Genomic DNA, 18203 nt, shown 5'->3' with positions numbered 1-18203 from the left:
TACAATTTAAATCCTACACTTTGGATGTCAAGGACAAAGCACACACTGCAAAACAAAATTAATAGAATTTCTATGTATTATACATCTTGATATTTAAAACGAAAAAAGAAAATGTGGAAGAATCTGTGCAGTGTGAAAAACTTCATCTCAATAGAAGTGGAAAGATAACATTGAGCGAACATGGATAACGAAATTAAACTGGGGAAAATAAAACAATCTAATCAGTGATGGAAAAATGAATCTCATAATTGCTTTTAAATAATCTAGATGGTGCACTTGGTTTCAAGGCGACTGCTGTCTCTTTAAACCAAGAGTGCCATCTAGAAGTGTTTAAAAGAAAAATCTATTTCATCACTATGGGCCACCATGCCTGTTAGTACAGCACAAAATGTTGTTTAGAAAAGTGACAGGTCTCTAACTTTGTTCACAAAATAATTTCCCTGATATGGTGTCAGAAGATTTCTAAGAGTATCTTTTAAATAGCTGGGATAAGATTTTCCTTTATCTTGCTGAACCTCTTTCTGCTATGCCTGGAATCATCAGGATGTTATTTTTCAAGATTGTACAATCAGTGTATCCTTCATACTGATTTGAGGCAATGCAAAGTATATTACACAACTTCCCGGACTGCCTGAATGTGTTAATATTAACAAAAATGAAATGATTATTCTTTTTATTTTTAAAGTGTAACGTCGTCTCACTGTGTGACTATTCCACACACAAAGTGCAATCAATTTATTTCTGGTTCTTCAGCAGTTCATCAATTTGGGTTTTGAACATGCTTTTGACATCTTCAAGGTCCAGCCGCAGCTCCTCGGCTTCTTCAGCTTTCTCTCCATACATCTGCAAGATGGTGTTGTGCCTCTGCTCCAGATCCTGAAATGACGACAGGTCGATGGACTGGTCAAATTCCCCCCAAAATAGATGTGGCGTGATGTCTTGTTAGTCCTCACCTTGAGCTGAACTCTCAACTTGGGGATCTCATCCACCTGCTCCTGCATCTCGTCGTTCTGATTGGTGAGTCGTACCAGCTCTTCTGCCATCACAGAACGACTCCGCTCCAGACTGGAAATCTCAAGCTAACGTGACACAAAAACAAGTAATGTTACATCCCGGGCTGCATTGGTTGCACCCCGAAATAATGATGTTTTGGAACTGATTTAGTTTAGCTTTTCACGGTTCATTCATCCGTGCTTTTGTTTGGCTTGATCTTTGTTTTTGGCGCCACCTCTGATCGCTATTGATATTACATATTGTAATATCAATACCGCCTTTCTCACTAAAATTCTCAAGTGTTGACTGGTCCGTGGTGATAAAAAGGTTGGGGACCCCTGCTTTAGGTCATAAGTACTATAGTAATCAATTACATTAAGTAGTCGAGTAGTCGTTTCATCATTTATTTTAGTTGTTTTGATTTTATAAAAGACTGGTACTGAAAGAGTGAAAAAAACTGATTTTTGTCATCTATTGCCATCATTGGTAAAGAATGAGCTGAATGCTACCTGCAACTGTGCAATCTCTCCTTCCCTCAGTTTGAGTTGAGACTGCATATTCTCGATGATGCTGGAGCCACCAGACAGGCGGGCGGCTTCATACAAGTTGGTCCCGCTCATGGACACAGACATGTGCCCGCTCCCCATTGTCGGATCCAGAGAATCATCCTTGGGGCACAAAGTGGAATAAATCAAGTTCTACACATGCAACCAAAACAATTTGGACACACGTTCTCATTGGTTGTACCTGTGTCAATATGGAGGAGTGCAAACCGCCATTGTCGGGTCCGCTTATGGAGCTTGAGCGCGACAGTGTGGGCGTGGAAGAAGCTGGGGCATCATGGGCTATGCTCTTCTGCTCCTCAAAAAAAAAAAAAAAAAAGCCATTAGGAACCACATTTACTGGACAAGAATTGACACAGATGAAAATTTAAGAGTGTAAACCTTTTCCTTGAGTGCCTCTTGTGCCAAGTAGCACTTTTTCTTCTCCTGCTCCACTTTCATTTTCTCCATTTCGAGTTGATTGGTGAGCAGCAGCTGGGGAGCATATTTGGCGTAAAAAATACATCTTGGAGAGGACGACAGGAACAAGCGGGGGGAGCAAAACCATACCTTTTCTTTCTTTGCTTCTTCGAGCACACGACTGTGTTCCCCTCGCAGATTCGCCAGCTCGATACGCTCCCTATGTCCAGACATGGCAAATGTCACCAAAAACGTAGTAGAATTCAAGACTGAAAGATTCGTGACATTTGTCACTAAATAAAATGCATACTGAGAGTAGAGACAGATCTATTTTCTGCATTGATATTTGGCATTTTGACATTATCCTCCAAAAACAAATATTGGCATGAAATATCAGTTATTAGCCAACTTGACTATTGACTACTTGACTTGACTATACTATCAGTATCGCCCCTGAAAAAAACACCTCTAATTTAGTGTCAAAGCAATCTTTATGTGAATGTGCAAACTATTGTATTAGCTGTATTAGCTGTTAGAATTATTTTAGTTTTCTATTTTCTAACTTTTTTTTACCAAGTGATAAGTAAGCTTTACACTGACACTAAACTGTCCTCATCTCCACATATACATCACTGAGTAATCAAAATTGTTTATGATTATTGTGATTGCTGGCATTTTCACCCTAACAGGCTAACATGCTTTTAATGTATATTTTACTAACCTGCTGCTTTCATCTTCCAATTTCTCACGTTTGCTCTTCTCCGTCTCCACAAGCGCCAGCATTCGGACCTTCTCCTGGCGAAGAAGGGAATTATGGGATTCGAGCGAGGCCACCTGGCACTTCATGGAGAGCACTTCTTCCGTAGCTGCTCGTTCCTTCTCCACCGCAACGGCTAGTTGCGCCTGGGCGTCAACTAAGAACAACAGAAGATAAAAAGAGATTTGATTTTTAGGTCAGCTTCCTGATCGCATAGCACACCTGTTGTTAAAAGCAAAAACAATCGCTCAGAGCTCCTCAACGACCGGTCCGCGGACCCGGTTTGTGGATCAACTGGTATCAGGCCGCTTGGACCGCTTAAAAATATGTTTGAGACATTGCATCAGTGTGAAGGGGGGAAAAAAGCTTAGGCCTCCCATTAGTTTGGTGTTTATATTTTATGTGCACTTTATATTCCCCATTCAATAAAAAGAGTTGATCGGTCTGTGGTGATAGAAAAAAGTTGTGGACCCCTGCAACAGCGAACATGAAAACAAACTTTTTTTTAAAACCTTACCTAGCCTATCAGAGATGCTCTTCTCTAGTTTCTCCCAGGATGCTGTTTGCCCACCCAGCGAAGCTTGCAGGTTCTCAATTTGTCGCAGCAAAGGTCTCGTTGCTGAGGTAACGCTTTCGCTGAGCTCCTGGTTCCTTGACTCCGCCTCCTGGAGCCTCTGTGTCAAAAGATGAAAAAAGTGTAGTAAAAGGACAACCGGAGTTGGGGAATGATATCCAAAATGATTCATGTACCCGCTGCAATTCACTGATCTCCTCCCTCAAATAATCCTCTTTCCTTGCCTGCTGTTGCTCCGCCCTCTGAAGCGCCAACCTCAGGTCAGCCACCTGCGTGCCACAAGTAGTTACTGAATCAGAATCATTAAGTCTTTACAGATGCCACCCAAAATCCCCGCGTGTCTAAAGCACAAGGCAGTGTCACCTGATTGGCTAGAACCTCTTGTTGCATCCGGGCCTCCTCCTGAGCCTTCTCAAGGGCCAGGCTTTGCAGCTCCTTGGCTTGTATCTCCCTACTCAGAGCTGCTTCTTCAACCTCGCTGGCTCTGCTGGCGTTAGCTTTGTGAAGTTCTGCTAGCTCCCTGTAAACAAAATGATTCAAAATGACCAAACATGAGGGATGGGGAAAATGATGCTTCATTCAAAGCTTCGTGGGGGGTTGTTTACTTGTAAGAGTTATCCAGAGCGGCCTGGAGACTTCTGTTCTTCTCAAGGAGCTCCTCGGCATCTGTCTGCAGCCGGCTCTGCTCTTTCTCCTGACGCTCGACGGCTGAGTTCAGCTTCTTGATGTTGTCTCGATGCTGTTTCTCCACTTCTTCCTTCCCCTCCAAAACCTTAATACAATTTTCAAATATACAAAAAAAAGCGAAAAGAATTATTGCTCATTCAAAATATACAGAACTAACTAATTCCTTATTCATTAAATTAAACTTGCTCATTTTTTTTATTTGGTTGAATTCAAAACAGCACAAATAATGTTTAAGCATATAACACCCACCTGCTGCAGATGCTTGAGCTCCTCCTCCAGTTCATTTATTTTCTTCTGTTGCTTGGCGAGTCTTGTGTCGCTGTCCTTCTCCTTCGCACGCAGTTTCTTGATGATGTTAGTGTGCTGAAGCTGTTGCTTGGACAACTTTTCACCTACATGTGAAATGGGGGCAGGCATTGCTTTGTTACAGCTGAACAGTAATACACTCCAAAGCTATCAAATACTTTATGAGTTGTGAGGTGTTAGCACCATTTCTTATCACAATCAGTGACAATCTTGTTGGAGTGTTGTCCCAATATAGTCAGGGGAGAACAATTTTGCGAAGGGGAAAAAAAAAAAAAAAAAGACTTGACTACCCACTGTGTCATATTCATGCTATTTAGCAGCAAGACCGAAGAAATGTATAGTCAAGACTTGAATTAGTGACTTAGTAACCTTCAGAGACCTGAGAACGCCTTTTTAAGGCTAACAATGTTTGTAAGCGTCTTACCCTCTTCTAACAGGCCTCTGATCTGTTCCTCCTTCTCTTTGATGAGCTCCAGTGAAACACCCGAGTGGAGTCTTGCGGAAAGCTCCTCTCGTAGACCCTTTATTTCCTGTGAAGATACGCCAACCTTGAATCTGGCACTTGGGACCAGCTGGAGATTTTTTTTTCATATTGACTCATTCACTGCCACCGACAGTTATGAACATCAAAGTTCTATTTTTACTGGGCTGGCCATAAATCAGTTTACTCATTCACCGTCACTGACAGCGATAGAAATCACAAATTTGTTTTGACTGGGCTGGAAGTGAATGAGTTCATATTAAGAATATTTTAGTAGCTGGAACTAATATGTCAAAATTACCTTCTTGGCTATATCTCTCTCTTTACAAGCCAGCTGAGCTTTCCTCTCAGTATCAGCTATGCGCTGTGTAAATTCATCCTTTAAGGACTGAACTGTGGAGCTCTCCTCCTTCAGCGTTAAAACTTCACTGTTGGAGGAACAGATCCATTAGAGTGAAAGCTTATAATCAAAATAAATGCAGACAACGGGGAATGAAAATAACAGGGTCTGCACAATTTAAAGGGGGAAATCAATCCAAATTTTTCATTACAATGCTATGTTCGATGCATCTCCACTATTGTAGGGAGTAATGCATTACAAATGTAATGTAATTACTGTGACAGCAAAAAGTAATGCATTGCAAAAGTAATGTAATTACTGTAATGCATTACTTTTTGCTCTAACGTGGTAGTGTAAGGCATTGAACGCAAAAAATAGTAGTATATTACTCGGTAAAAATGACAGTAAAGCGTGTTACAATGCATTATAATATATTGCCCCCCCAAAACGCCCATAAACCCTTTAAATTTAGAATATTAATTGAAGCTGTTGATGACAAGAATGCAGTTCATTTGCTTGCCTTGAGATGGCGCTGGTACATAGTAGGTTTGCAGAGAACTTTGTTTAGGTTGTTTATTTGTACGTTTGGATTTTACATTTCCAGCGAGCTGGACATCATTTACAAGTCCACGGGGGCAAAAATATTTATTTTGGGCTACTTTTGAGCATGTAAGTTTACTTAAGTTTAAGGTCAGTCCACTGGATGTGTAAAGAGCATAACGAGCTACATTTAAAAAGCCAAATCTCTATTTCCAGGTAGGTTGGTGAGAGTAAAGTAAAAGTAATGCAATAGTAGTGTAATACCTTACTTTTTAAATACAGTCATATGATAATGCAACTAATTACTTTGGAATGACAGTAAAAGGTAATTAATAATGCATTACTCTGCATTACTCGCCCAAAAAAGTATTTCCGGGGGATTAGGTCATTGAAAACAAGGTGACAACCACTGTGTTAGAGACGAAATAAAACCGTGTACCAACAGGTAATATCCAGAATGATAATATCAATTTCAGCTTTCCAAGCCTAAGTATTTATAGTGTCAATGATCTATACTCACTCTCTGAGATTGTCACACTGTTCTTCCAGACGAGCTTTGTCCTTGCTGACTGCCAGCAGCTGAGACTCTCTCTTTTCAAGGCGGCTCGACAGCTCATTAATTACCTACAACAACACAAATTTGCATTCACGACAGAAGTTTTTGTTTCACTCAACTCTAGATCTCTAGCAAATACCTTTTGAAGCTCCAAAATCTCAACTGTTGACACAGCCTTCATCTCTTCTGTGATTGGCGAAATGAACGCTTCTCTTGCATTCAGGTTGGTATCAACTACTGAATCCAGTTCCTGCTCAGCTAACTGTTCAGGTTGCTCGCAATTCACAGGCGTCAAACTCCGTCCACTCTCCTCCATCTCGTCCACAGACTGCTCGCTCACAGTTCCGGCGAAACACTCCTTTTCCTCTTCCACCTCATTTGAACTTTCCACCACTTCTTCCTTCTCATTCAATGGAACATCTGTCGGAGGGGCAGGGCCCGAAGTCACGGAAGCGAGCGTCCGACTGCCGGGGATCTCATCGTCTGAGTTAATCTCGCTGACGCTCCGACTATCCAGCGACTGCACGCTGAATGAATCAATTCGCTCAAATGCATCTGAAGAGGAACCACAACTTTCTGTGAGTTTTGGATAATCTTCCAGGCGAGGGAAATCTCCGCAAGCGGAGGCGGAAAGAAGTTGGAAGGAGCCATGCATTAAGTGAAGGCTAGCTTTTCCTTCGGCTGTCTCTTGTCTGGAGCTGGCTGAGCTCTCACTCAACACGCTCTCGTGGTCCAGTACCTCAATGTCACTGGTGGTGGATGTTCCTGAAGAGAAGGCACTAACTGGAGGGGAGGGGGTGTCACTCTGACGATCTTCTGTCTTTGTGTCTTTCTGTTCTAGCTGCGCATCCTTGGAAGGTTGAGACACTGGTGGATCAGAATGTTTAGAGGTGTTGGATTCTGAAGAATCCGGGAGATTTTTCACAACCGGGTATTCTGTTTGAATATGTGACCACTCTGTGTCAGATGCTTCGGTAACAGAGATATGTTCTTCTCTGCTTGTGTTGGTCTTTGTGTCGTCTGGGCTGCAAGTAAGTTCGCCACTGTTTTCATTAGGAGAAACTGGCTGGAGAAGAATAGTGTCCTGCTCCACCAATGTGCCATCACCACTTGTCTGACATTTGTGCGTTGAATCCAACGGCACCGTGTTTTGGGTATCCACTTCTTTCTTCATCTCAGCATTTTTGCTGTTCTTTTCTGTTTCCTGAGGTTGCCTCGAAGATTTAAAAGGAGGTACAGACACTACCTGGGACGTGTTGATGCACTGCCCGTCTCCTGGTGGCAGGAAGGCACTAAAAAAGTTTTCAGACTCATCCACAACGGTTCGGGTGACAGGTGTCGTTATGGCCTCAGAGGGAGGTGGCGTTAAGACCTTTACTTCAGGTGGTGCCTCCCACTGGGTTATCCCCCATCCACCACTTAAAGACAACTTTTCAGGAAGGGTCACATCTGATAACAAAATATAAGGAAAACTAGCTTAAAAACACTTAACAGTAAATACTAAATGTCTGTTATGTAAAACTTACCATCATAAGGCATTACAGTTGTGTCACCCCATTGGCCCTCTTCTTTAATATCCAGAACACGGTCGATTGATTTTTGAGCGGTTGTTAAAGCTTGTTTGGCGAAAGTGGACAGGTGAGTTGCGTTGAACCAACTCATCTTGCTCAAAAGTTGTGAATCGGATTAAAAAAAAAAAATCAAAAAACTAGCAGCCTGCCGAAGTTGATCGGCATTTTTGTACTCTCGCTCTGACGCGACAAAGGTCCGTTTGACAAAAATGTTTTGATCAGATTGGCTTTGTTGACAGTAGACTGCAACACAGCTCGCAAGCTAGCGAGCTAAAGCTAGCATGGAACACCGTTAAAGCTCAAAATAGCGACTGAGGGAAATCCCGACAGCATCAGTGGAGTGTGAATATTCATTATTCCGTAATCACGATCACTTAAGCGAAAATATCATCCTAATTTTCCATACTTATCGTTTGTTTTGGTCGATCCCGATTGGTGAGCTCGACGTTTTAAAAATGTCCTTACTTCCGGTCCACGTCGAAGCGCTACGTCAGTATAAAGCCTAATGCCGCATTCAGGTAAGTGGGAAATCGGATCGATCCCACTTCGTCAGTGCAGTGTAAACGCACAGCCCGACTATACCTTCAAAATAACCTTTTGTCTCTTCGTTCCTCTTTCGGTGTGAATTGACAAGATAAGATTGATTAAAACTGCTGGACTCTGTCCTATGTGGCGAAGAAGAGAATTCTGTTACCATCCTTCCTCTTCGTATGTTGAAGTGTTTTTGAAAAGTATTAATTGTACATGAAAAAACTGACAAAATAACGCTTCACTTCTAAAGAAAATGGTTGAGTAAGTGTAAGGTCCCTATAAGGCAATGGTTGCAATTAGACCTGGTCCTCTGGTCCTTGCTGATCATGTTGTGGAAAGTCCAATGTAAATTAGCAGAACATTTTGCACGCAGGTACTTCTAGGATTATTATAAGCATATAGCAAATGCTTGACTTGTTTGATTGTTCTTGAAGTTGATGGTGTATAGGTGTTCCACCCATGTATCCATCCATCTGTCCATTATTTTAGCCACTTCTCCTCACAAGGGTTGCGAGCGTGCTGTGGTCTATACCATCCATATTTGGGCAGTAGGTAGAGAACACCTTCAACTAGTTGCCAGCCAGTTGCAGGGCACACAAAGAAACAAACAATTATTCATACTCATAAACATATCTATGGACATCTTAGATTGTCAAATGTGCCTACGAAGCATATTTTTGGAATGTGTGAAAAAACCACTGTACCCATAGAAAACTCACACAAGCACAGGGAGAAATGCAAACTTATCACAGGAATCCCACAGCCATAAGCCAACCCACACTGTGAGGTGGATGTTCTAACCATCTTCTCCAAATCAGCCAATAAAAATAACATTGTCAGTCACGTACCCTTTTCTGTTAAAAAGTTACCGTTTTACCTGTTCTCGCTCACAAACACACACACACACACACACACACACACACACACACACACACACACGCACACGCACACGCACACACACGCACACACCCACACACACACACACACGCTTAAGTTAAGTTATTTCATAGTAAGATGATAAAACAACTACGATAGTTAATAAATTAATCAAATAAAATATTACGAGTAAAATTGTCATGTGTATAATCAATTTCCTAAAAAGTAGTAAGGAGCCATCAAAGTATCTCAGTAAAAGCTAACAGTTTAGCCGTGGGCCAATAAAAGTATTCGTGGGCGGAGTAATTCCAAACTCCACCGCGTGGTGTCCTACTTCCGCTTTCTGATTTGTGACGTCAGTAACCGTTAACGAGTAGCAAAAGCGAGAGCAGCGGTCGGAGAGTCAACACACCGGGGCGGACAGAGTACAACTTCCATCGGACACTTCCTCCGCCCTGTCATTTCGCATTTCAAGACCCGTCAACGCGGTGCCTCAGCTCGACTGAGCAGCACACCTGGCCTGGGTTGAAACACCACCGGAGTCAGAACGGCTGGACCTCAGGTGAGTGAGGGCGGGGGGCGTCGACGGCCTTCGTTTTAGAAGGGAGGGGGGCCGTAAACACGTCGTGTTAAGACGCGTTCGTGTCTTTTCCAACTTTTCTTGTCCATAGGAAACCTGTTGATATAATACAAAGTAAAAGCCAAACTTAGATGTTTAATTCAATTTGCCAACGTGCTCGTGTATTTATGTATTTGCGTCTGTAACTTCCTTGTGTGTATATTTTATTAAAACAGAGAGGGGGCTCATGTAATTACATCGTGTGTGAAACCGCAGACACATTGGACGGGTTGCCTGCCAATCGCATGGCACACAGAGACAAACAACCATTTACACTCACAATCACAACAACAGGGACGGTTTGGAGTGTCTGATATACATGCCATGCGTGTTTTTGGAATGTGGGAGGAGACCGGAATGCCCGGAAAAAGCTCACGGGAGCACGAAGAGAACATGCAAAAATGCCCCAAAGGAAGGCCGGGACGAGCTAGAATTGAATTGGGACCTTTGAACTGAGAGGCAGACGTGCTAACCAGTCTGTCACCATGCCGCCCAGAGTGAATTATTTTCAAGTAAACATTTCTGTGACAAACTTGAGCATCAGATTTTATGGTTCAACTGTCACAATTTTGAGCGTATGATTCAAATGTGGGTAGCTCGGTGCCGTAGCACGTCCGCCTCACATTTCGGGGACCCGAGTTCAAATCCACCTTGCTTAGGCGTTCCTGTGTGGAGTTTGCATGTACTCTCCTTGCCTGTGTGGGTTCTCTCGGGGTGCTCCGGCTTCTTCCTACTTTCCAGAAACATGCTTAGTAGGTGTATTGGACACTTAAAATTGTCCTTGGGTGTGTGATGGGTTTCTGTGTGTCCTTCTATTGGCTGGGAATCAGATCAGGGTGTCCCATTGACAGTTGGGTTAGGCACCAGCAGGCTTGCTACCCTTAAGAGGATGAACAGCTACAGAAAATGGATGGATGATTCAAATATTGTAAAGTTGTAAAATTAAGTAGCTCACTTGGGACATGCATCATGGTATCATGGGGATCGGATACATTAATTGTGGAACTGGGCCATGACCAGTTGTAGATGAAAGTCTAGTGCTCGTCAGCGCAGTGTAAACGCACAGCCCGACTATACCTTCATAATAACCTTTTGTCTCTTCGTTCCTCTTTCGGTTTGAATTGACAAAATGAAATTGACAAAAACTGCTGGACTCTGTCCTATGTGGCGAAGAATAGAATTACGTTACCATCCTTCCTCTTTGTATTTTGACGTACATTGTATGCATGCATATGTTGGTAGAGCTCTCCTGGCATCATGGGTGAAGCAGTAGTCAGAGAGGATGGCGCAGTGGTACGATCAGCTGAGGTCAGAATTCTTATCATATTAGTGGCCTTACTCTCATGTCTTTGTTCGTTTCTACATTTAATGCTACATTTTGCCACGAAAGTACGTAGGCTCGTTTCTGGTGGATGACAGCTGCTTGGACGACCAGATGGAAAAATTGCACAGGAACCTTAGAACTCTGAAAGTAAGTCCTCCTAATTGACTTCCTAGTTACTCCTTGTTCAAAACCATAATAAAACTGCACTAGCCACGTTCTGGAGAACAAAAAAGCACAAGAGCAAATTAAAAAGAAACCAAGTGAAACTCTCATTGAAAGGATTAAAGTGAGCCATTGTCAGAGATTTTTTTAAATGTTTTTTCATTATTTTATTTTGTATTGGTGCATACACACACCCACGGAACTGTTGTTGAGAACAGGGGTTCCAGAGGGAAAAGACTGAATGACGACTGAGATAAAAGAGCAGTTATGGCATGCGTTTAAGTTGACTTCTTTTATGTGCGTGTGTGTTATTGTTTTTTTAGATATGAGTTAGAATGTCATTAAAAACACCATTGTTTTCGTCATCTCCATAGTCTCTTCCTCAAACTCAGAATACTGACCGCTACAATTTAATAAATTAGCTCTCATATACAACTAATGCCTTTAAAACACTTTTCAACTAACTGTCAACTGAGAATAACACCACATGCGGTCAAAGCTTAGGTTGCGAAATGTCATGCCTTACCCATTTTCTAGATTTGGTCATGTGATTTACAAGCTGAGCCAGGAATGGTGATTTACCTGGGCCTTGAGCACATGTGATGTCACTTTTAGTCAATAGCAAAAGGCAACATGTTTTATAAAAACATTAAAAAACCATTGCCTTAAACTTTAAGGCAATGGTTGCAAATAGACCTGGTCCTCTGGTTTCTTGCTGATCATGTTGTGGAAAATTCTATGTAAATTAGCAGAACATCTTGCACGCAGGTACTTCTAGGATTATTATAAGCATGTAGCAAATGCTTGACTTCTTTGATTGTTCTTGAGGTTGATGGTGTATAGGTGTTCCACCCATGTATCCATCCATCTGTCCACTATTTTAGCCGCTTCTCCTCACAAGGGTTGCGAGCGTGCTGTGGCCTATACCAGCCATATTTGGGCAGTAGGTAGGGAACACCCTCAACTAGTTGCCAGCCAGTTGCAGGGCACACAAGGAAACAAACAACTATTCATATCTATGGACATCTTAGAGTGTCGAATGTGCCGACGAAGCATAATTTTGGAATGCGTGAGAAAACCACTGTACCCGTAGAAAACTCACACAGGCACAGGGAGAAATGCAAACTTCTCACAGGAAGCCCAGAGCCGTAAGCCAACCCACACTGAGGTGGATGTTCTAGCCATCCGCCACCATCTCTTCTCCAAACCAGCCAATAAAAATAACATTTTCAGTCACTTACCCTTTATTTGTTCCACTGTGCTTTCTGCTATCAGGCATGTAAGAAGAGGAGGCCAGTATCCCTCAAGTTCTCCATTAAAGGCGTGAAAATGTATGACGAGGATGAAACGGTACGGACGTGTTTTGATTTCTTTTTTTCTGCACTCAACATTCTTTTAGACCAGTCTGTCATCTTGCCTACAGACGCTTCTGATGGCCCACGCCCTTCGCAGAGTGTCACTGTCCACCGCCTGCCCCAGCGACGCCCAGTTCGCCTTCGTCTCCCACAACCCAGGCAGTGCTGACGCCCAGCTGTACTGTCACGTTTTTAGAGCCAGACACGCCAGAGCCGTAAGAGACCAGCTCGCCAAGTGAAACCTTTATTTGTTTGTAATCAGAATAAATGAAGGGGACATTAGCAATCACCTCATCAACACAACAGTTTTACGAATTGCCACCTGCTCAAGGAGAGCCTCCACGTTTTTATCCTGGCTAGCTGTGAGATATAGTCATTTAGCAGTGTCCTAGGTGTGTGCTCTGAGGACTCCTCTTGGTTGGACAGAACCTGTAAGCCTCATATTACCACCGTTGTGTTCCAGGTCTACGCTTAGGTTACTGCTTAGACATATCGAGGATCCCTTGTATGGTCTCCAGCATCTCCCAGATATACCTCTCATTGGGCGGTGTCTAGAATGCTTTCGTGTCGATGCCAAAGCCACCTCAGTTGCCTCGTAAATAATTGTGGAGCGGTTGAGGGTCTCACCCCTACTTCTAGTAGGTATGGTGTTTGAGCATCATCCTAGAGGCTAACATGTCCATGGTAGTGTTTTAACTTATTTAAACTTGTCTGGAGGCCTAGCTGGACCAATCAGATCTGGGCCGTGGCATCGGCTTTACTGTCGGCGTGAGGAAAATTCACCACAATGCCGGTGACTAATTACCTCCTCCCCAAGTAATACCCTACCCAGCAGGGCCATCTGCGGGAATATTCACTATTCCGTATTGTTTGAAAAAGCCACCTGGGAAACTCTCTACGGAGGTGGGAAGCAAAGACTTAAAACAATGCAAGCTGCTCATGATGAACTACCAGGCAACGCAAACCCTCACGCTCTAGACACAATCCTAACTGGTATTTCCTGTTGTCTCCCCATGTCTTCCCATTGGATGACTTTTCTTGCTTTGTCGACATAGCTTTTCAGTCATCTTTCTTGCAACAAAGTAGCAAAATCATTTTCTGCATTTTTTTTGTGTTACATACCAACACTCTGACATTTTTTACGGTGATCGGTGTATTCTAGGCCCTTAGATGCCCGGTTGGACTAAGATAGATTCAGAAGACTTCTTTCAAGTTGTTCCATGCACAAAGTGATTAACTGGCAACAAGATAATGATGAACTGATATGCCGGTTTGCTTTCTTGCCACATCGAGTAACGCTTGCACTTAAGTGGGCTTGGCATCCTCCTCTTCGGATCAGTTTGGCTCGTGTACAATCTTCTGGGCTTCACGTTGCGTACCAGCAGTTGTATTATTGGGCTTCAATGTAATTTATCTTGGGCATTAACAAAGCATTGGAAAGGCTGTGCCTCGGCAGGTCATTCTTGAGTCACTGAGTGAAATTTGCACCCAATAACTTGGTGTACAGCTTGGCCGGATTGTACAAGCTTCTGTGCTTTTCACGCAAGGATTACGTCAAGACTTTTGGCAACCTAGAATTCAACCAAAATACGTCTGTTCTGTTGAAGCTTTATCTTGACTGACAGGTTGCACCTAACAGTAACAACAAATATCCAGATAGGTTTTAGAAAAGATTGTTTTCATGTTTGTATTGTGAATGTGGATGAAGAAAGTGGTGTGACCATGGCTCCTCTGTTTTTAGGCCCAGTTCCTGAACCTTCTGCTGTGCCGCTGTTTCCAGCTGTCTTACGTGGAGAAGCACCCGGACGAAGCACAGGAAGTTTCATCTGGCTCTGCTCCTCAGCGAAACCCTTCGCTTCTCAACCACGGCTTCCCGCTCAGTGTTAGCGCCCTGGTGTCCTTCAGAAGAGCTCCCTTTCGAGGGTTAATGTTTGGCTCTAAGGTCATCAGACAAAGTGATCTTGTTTTTCAAGAAAGATTGAAACATGACTGACATTTTCTTTTCTTGCATGCAGAAGCATGACAAGGCTTCCGACGTGCAGCAGCTTGACACTCAAGATGAAGTCTTCCCCACCTCCTCCCCGTCTCTGGTGCGCAAGAAAGCCATCCGCAACAAAGTGCTTCGCTCCGGGGCGTACCGCTCCTTCACGTTCACGCCGCTCAAGCAGCGCCATGTGCAGGAGCGCCTCAGTGCCTCACAAGGTGGGCCTGCTGTTCACAAGGCGCTCTCCAGATTCAGGGATTTGATTAGGTAACGCTCCTGTATGTGCGCGCTTGGTGGGGAGATCACGTGGAGGGAGGTGTGTCTTCATGAGCTATAGCAAGGCGGCCACGGGTGCTCATGTTTGAGTCGAACAAGCTGGAACCTGTTTGGTATTCCTTCAGTTAGGTGTTTGTCTTTTTCTCTTGGGTGCACAGTGACTCCTCCCACTCACTCACACACACTTTGACTTGTGATTGGACCAAGCATGGACCCCCCCCCCCCCCCCCCCCCCCCAAATAAAAAGTACTGTGTTTATAAGGCAAACCATTCCTTTTGGCTAAATGAAACTCTTCAACTCACTTCAGCATAGTGTCTTGCCAACAAGTTGCCACAAAATGTAAACACACTAATTCTGTCACTAATGAAGCTCCTCAATTTACTTCAACCAGGTTCCTAGCCATGGGCCTAAGCTTGACTATTTTTCCGCGCAAAAAGTTTCTACCTCCATAAAATGGCAGCAATCCTCTTTGTTCCTTGTGGCTTTGGTAACCTGATGAAATACATCTCCTACCCTTAGTTCAGTGCTTCTCAAGCCCCCACACCCCAGGAATGACAAAATATTTTGCCCCCCCCACTCGTCATACTGAATATATATTTTGCAAATGACTACCCTTCCCAATCAGCAAAACAAGTATGTCTTCTCTTGTCTGTGGAGTAGAAAAGGACCACGACAAGACCGTGGCAAGACGATCCCGGACGCCGAGTTTGGCCGAAACCGAGGAAGCGCTGGCTCAGGCTGTGTGGTGTTGGGCCGGTATTGCAACGTGAGTGTATGCTTTTTTTTGTTCTTTTCCCTCATTGTTTAAAAAAAAAAAACTCTTGAGAATGTAATTTTTGCTTATGATTGAACCTCAAATTATTCTGCACATCGCTGAAATGAGCCAGTTTACAACTTCTTGGTGAAGACCTAGTATCCTGATTTCAGCAGCACCTATTTGCGAGACCAAAACCTGAGTGGGGGTGAAAAAAAGGGGTGTGTGTAAAGACGTTAAAAGGATTTTACTCCTTGTAAATGCTTCGGTGTGTGTATGTGGCACATGGACCCGACATTAAACAAATATCACCCCAGCTGCCATCATGTAAACGGCATCATGCAGCAATCCAGTATATGATGCTTTTTATATGCTTACCTTTTAAAATACTTTTTGCATAAAATGTCCTCTTTAATTTAAAACCGAAACACCTTCCTTTCTGTGCCGCAGTGACAGCAGCTATTCCCTCCTCGCTGATGATGTTTTGGGATCCTACCTCCTGTGTCCACACCCCAAGAAACCCAAAAGTGGATCCCTCATCATTCGCTTCCCATCAGGCCTCATCACCCGCCTCATTGAAAACACGCGGAAAGGGAATTTCTTCTTGGAGGTAGTGTGCAAGTCATTTACAAATCAATTTATTCCCCTTTTTTTTTGTCTCTTCATTTAATAATGCATCTCATAGGTGCATTGCTTTTGGTACGTTTATGTGAATATTTTGATTTTCAGCCTGTGTTGCAATGTCAGTCTACTCTGTCCAGGGCATTTCAAATCAAGTATTGCGTACTCAACTTTATTTTTATTGTACTTTAAAACAGAAATACATAATTGTGCTATATAGTGCAACGATGACTTGCCAGCAGACAAAGCCATTGGGCAGGAACCTTCCCACAGTCCAACCAAGTGGACCGCGGATGGTCGATCTCTTAACCCGCGATGGGCAATCAGCGCAGGGCCAAATGAGGGCGGTCAAGTCAACCTTCACCATCTAGCCAGCCCCCTCTCTTGAGCCGGGAGAAGGGGGCAAGAAAAAAAAAGAAAGCTGCAGACAGGCACATTAACTAAATGCTTTTGAGTATAAATGTGTTTTTAGTCGGGATTCAAAGATTTCTAATGACGTGGCTTCGCAAACTTCCATAGCTAGGGTATTCCATAGTACTGCCGCTCGATTGGAAAAAGCCCTTGATCCCGCAAACTTCTTTTTAGCCCGTGGACTCCTATAGCGCGTATTGATTGGTTCTATAACTCCAACATTGTCGTTGGGTAAATCCTCAACGAAAGCCCAGTTACCAGATACCTGGCCCGCTATTTCTGCTAGCCCACTTTGGTATGATTCATTTTTTTATACAGCTACAGTATGTATCAATATATGCTCGTTTAGTTGTGAAAATATACTGCCAATACATTTCAAGAAGCAACATTATGAATAAACGCCACATCAAAACGAAAGATTCGGATATGATAAATCTGTCCTCTGTGTCTCTGGCATGTGACAGAAATGCAAAACGGAATTCGGTTCCCTCGCAGAGCTGATTGAACATTACACGGAAAACCAAGATGGATTGGCGTGCCGGCTGAGCTGCGCCCGAGTCAACCATTGCTACGAGTGGGAGGAGGAAGACGCCATGGAACCAAAGGCCCAGGAGCGGCGCAGGAGCATCAACAAAAGCAAAATGCTGAGGATAGTGAAAGGAATAGGGATGAAATTTGGACACTAGAAGTGATCAAGAGCTAACTTTTTCTTTTTTGCACATTATCCTTTACTAAATCACATTAAGTGTGGTGGGATGGTTCAAACTTCAGCAACACTCAATGCACATTTTTATTTACCTTGTTGGCACTTCAAGCATCTGAAATGTATAGGTCATTTTCTCAAAGCTGTTTTTGTACTTGATGCTTTTATGTTTTTATATATGTTTTTTTTTTTTTAATCGAGTTCCATCGTGTTTTAATCTTCATGGGTTACGACCTCAGGTTGTTAAATCTGATGGCAGAGCTGTTTCCCCAACGTTGTCAAAATGTTGCGAATATATTTGTTTAAATTGATTTGTTTTGTTGGTATCATTAACACTTGTAACACTTTTCAGGACAGCCAAATGCTCGTTACAAAGATGAGCACCGGGCAAGAAACTGCTTGTTCATTCGGTGTTGTCAAATATTGAAGCACATTTAATCAAACCATCCAGAGATATACATGTATTCCACAATACACACGCCATAACAAAGCTATTTTTCCCGTTGTTTACAAACAGCGGACTTCATTCTCACAAGTAGCACAACTTGCATAAGCTAGACTTCAAATCAAAGACAGAAAAAAACATACATTTTGTTATTTAACCCCTTGAAAAATTGTTTTATGAACAAGTAATTTAGAAATTGAAATCAAAACACAACTTTCTCAAATTTATATTTGTCATCCATTAAAACAAGCACGTTTTTGAATTCCTTTGCATTCAATAATGTTACAAAAACCTCTTTAAAAAAATCGAGACTCCTGACTTAAATGTACGTAGGAAGCAATTATTACATATTTACATTTTATAATACGTAAATC

General features: G+C 42.8%; 2 protein-coding genes across 4 annotated transcripts; one reads left to right on the top strand and one right to left on the bottom strand.

Moving 5' to 3' along the window:
- Positions 1-720: 720 nt before the first annotated feature.
- tmf1 (TATA element modulatory factor 1) lies at positions 721-8232 on the bottom strand. Of its 2 annotated transcripts, none has more exons than XM_088424300.1 (17): positions 7723-8232; positions 6336-7645; positions 6161-6264; positions 5062-5188; positions 4704-4809; positions 4223-4365; positions 3892-4058; positions 3650-3806; positions 3463-3555; positions 3230-3386; positions 2677-2869; positions 2106-2175; positions 1938-2030; positions 1741-1854; positions 1503-1661; positions 954-1079; positions 721-876 (listed from the first exon to the last, which is right to left on the bottom strand). In XM_088424300.1, the coding sequence occupies exons 1-17, from the start codon at positions 7856-7858 to the stop codon at positions 736-738; spliced, it is 3396 nt and encodes a 1131-aa protein (XP_088280426.1). In that variant the 5' UTR covers positions 7859-8232; the 3' UTR covers positions 721-735. The 2 variants fall into 2 exon arrangements, with proteins under 2 accessions (XP_088280426.1, XP_088280427.1); XM_088424301.1 differs by having other exon boundaries at positions 1741-1848.
- Positions 8233-9545: 1313 nt separating this feature from the next.
- Positions 9546-17695, top strand: sh2d5 (SH2 domain containing 5). Of its 2 annotated transcripts, XM_088423788.1 has the most exons (10): positions 9546-9736; positions 11036-11101; positions 11184-11264; positions 12555-12629; positions 12703-12849; positions 14376-14576; positions 14650-14836; positions 15556-15661; positions 16100-16259; positions 17146-17695. In XM_088423788.1, exons 2-10 carry the CDS (start codon positions 11051-11053, stop codon positions 17365-17367), a joined length of 1230 nt encoding a protein of 409 aa, XP_088279914.1. In that variant the 5' UTR covers positions 9546-9736; positions 11036-11050; the 3' UTR covers positions 17368-17695. The 2 variants fall into 2 exon arrangements, with proteins under 2 accessions (XP_088279914.1, XP_088279915.1); XM_088423789.1 differs by lacking the exons at positions 11036-11101; positions 11184-11264.
- The last annotated feature ends 508 nt before the right edge of the window (positions 17696-18203 follow it).

This window comes from Hippichthys cyanospilos, chromosome 9 (genome assembly GCF_059441005.1).
Source record: "Hippichthys cyanospilos isolate Australia breed blue-spotted pipefish chromosome 9, RoL_Hcya_1.0, whole genome shotgun sequence".
NCBI classification, from domain to species: domain Eukaryota; kingdom Metazoa; phylum Chordata; class Actinopteri; order Syngnathiformes; family Syngnathidae; genus Hippichthys; species Hippichthys cyanospilos.
This window is presented reverse-complemented; position numbering and strand designations above follow the sequence as displayed.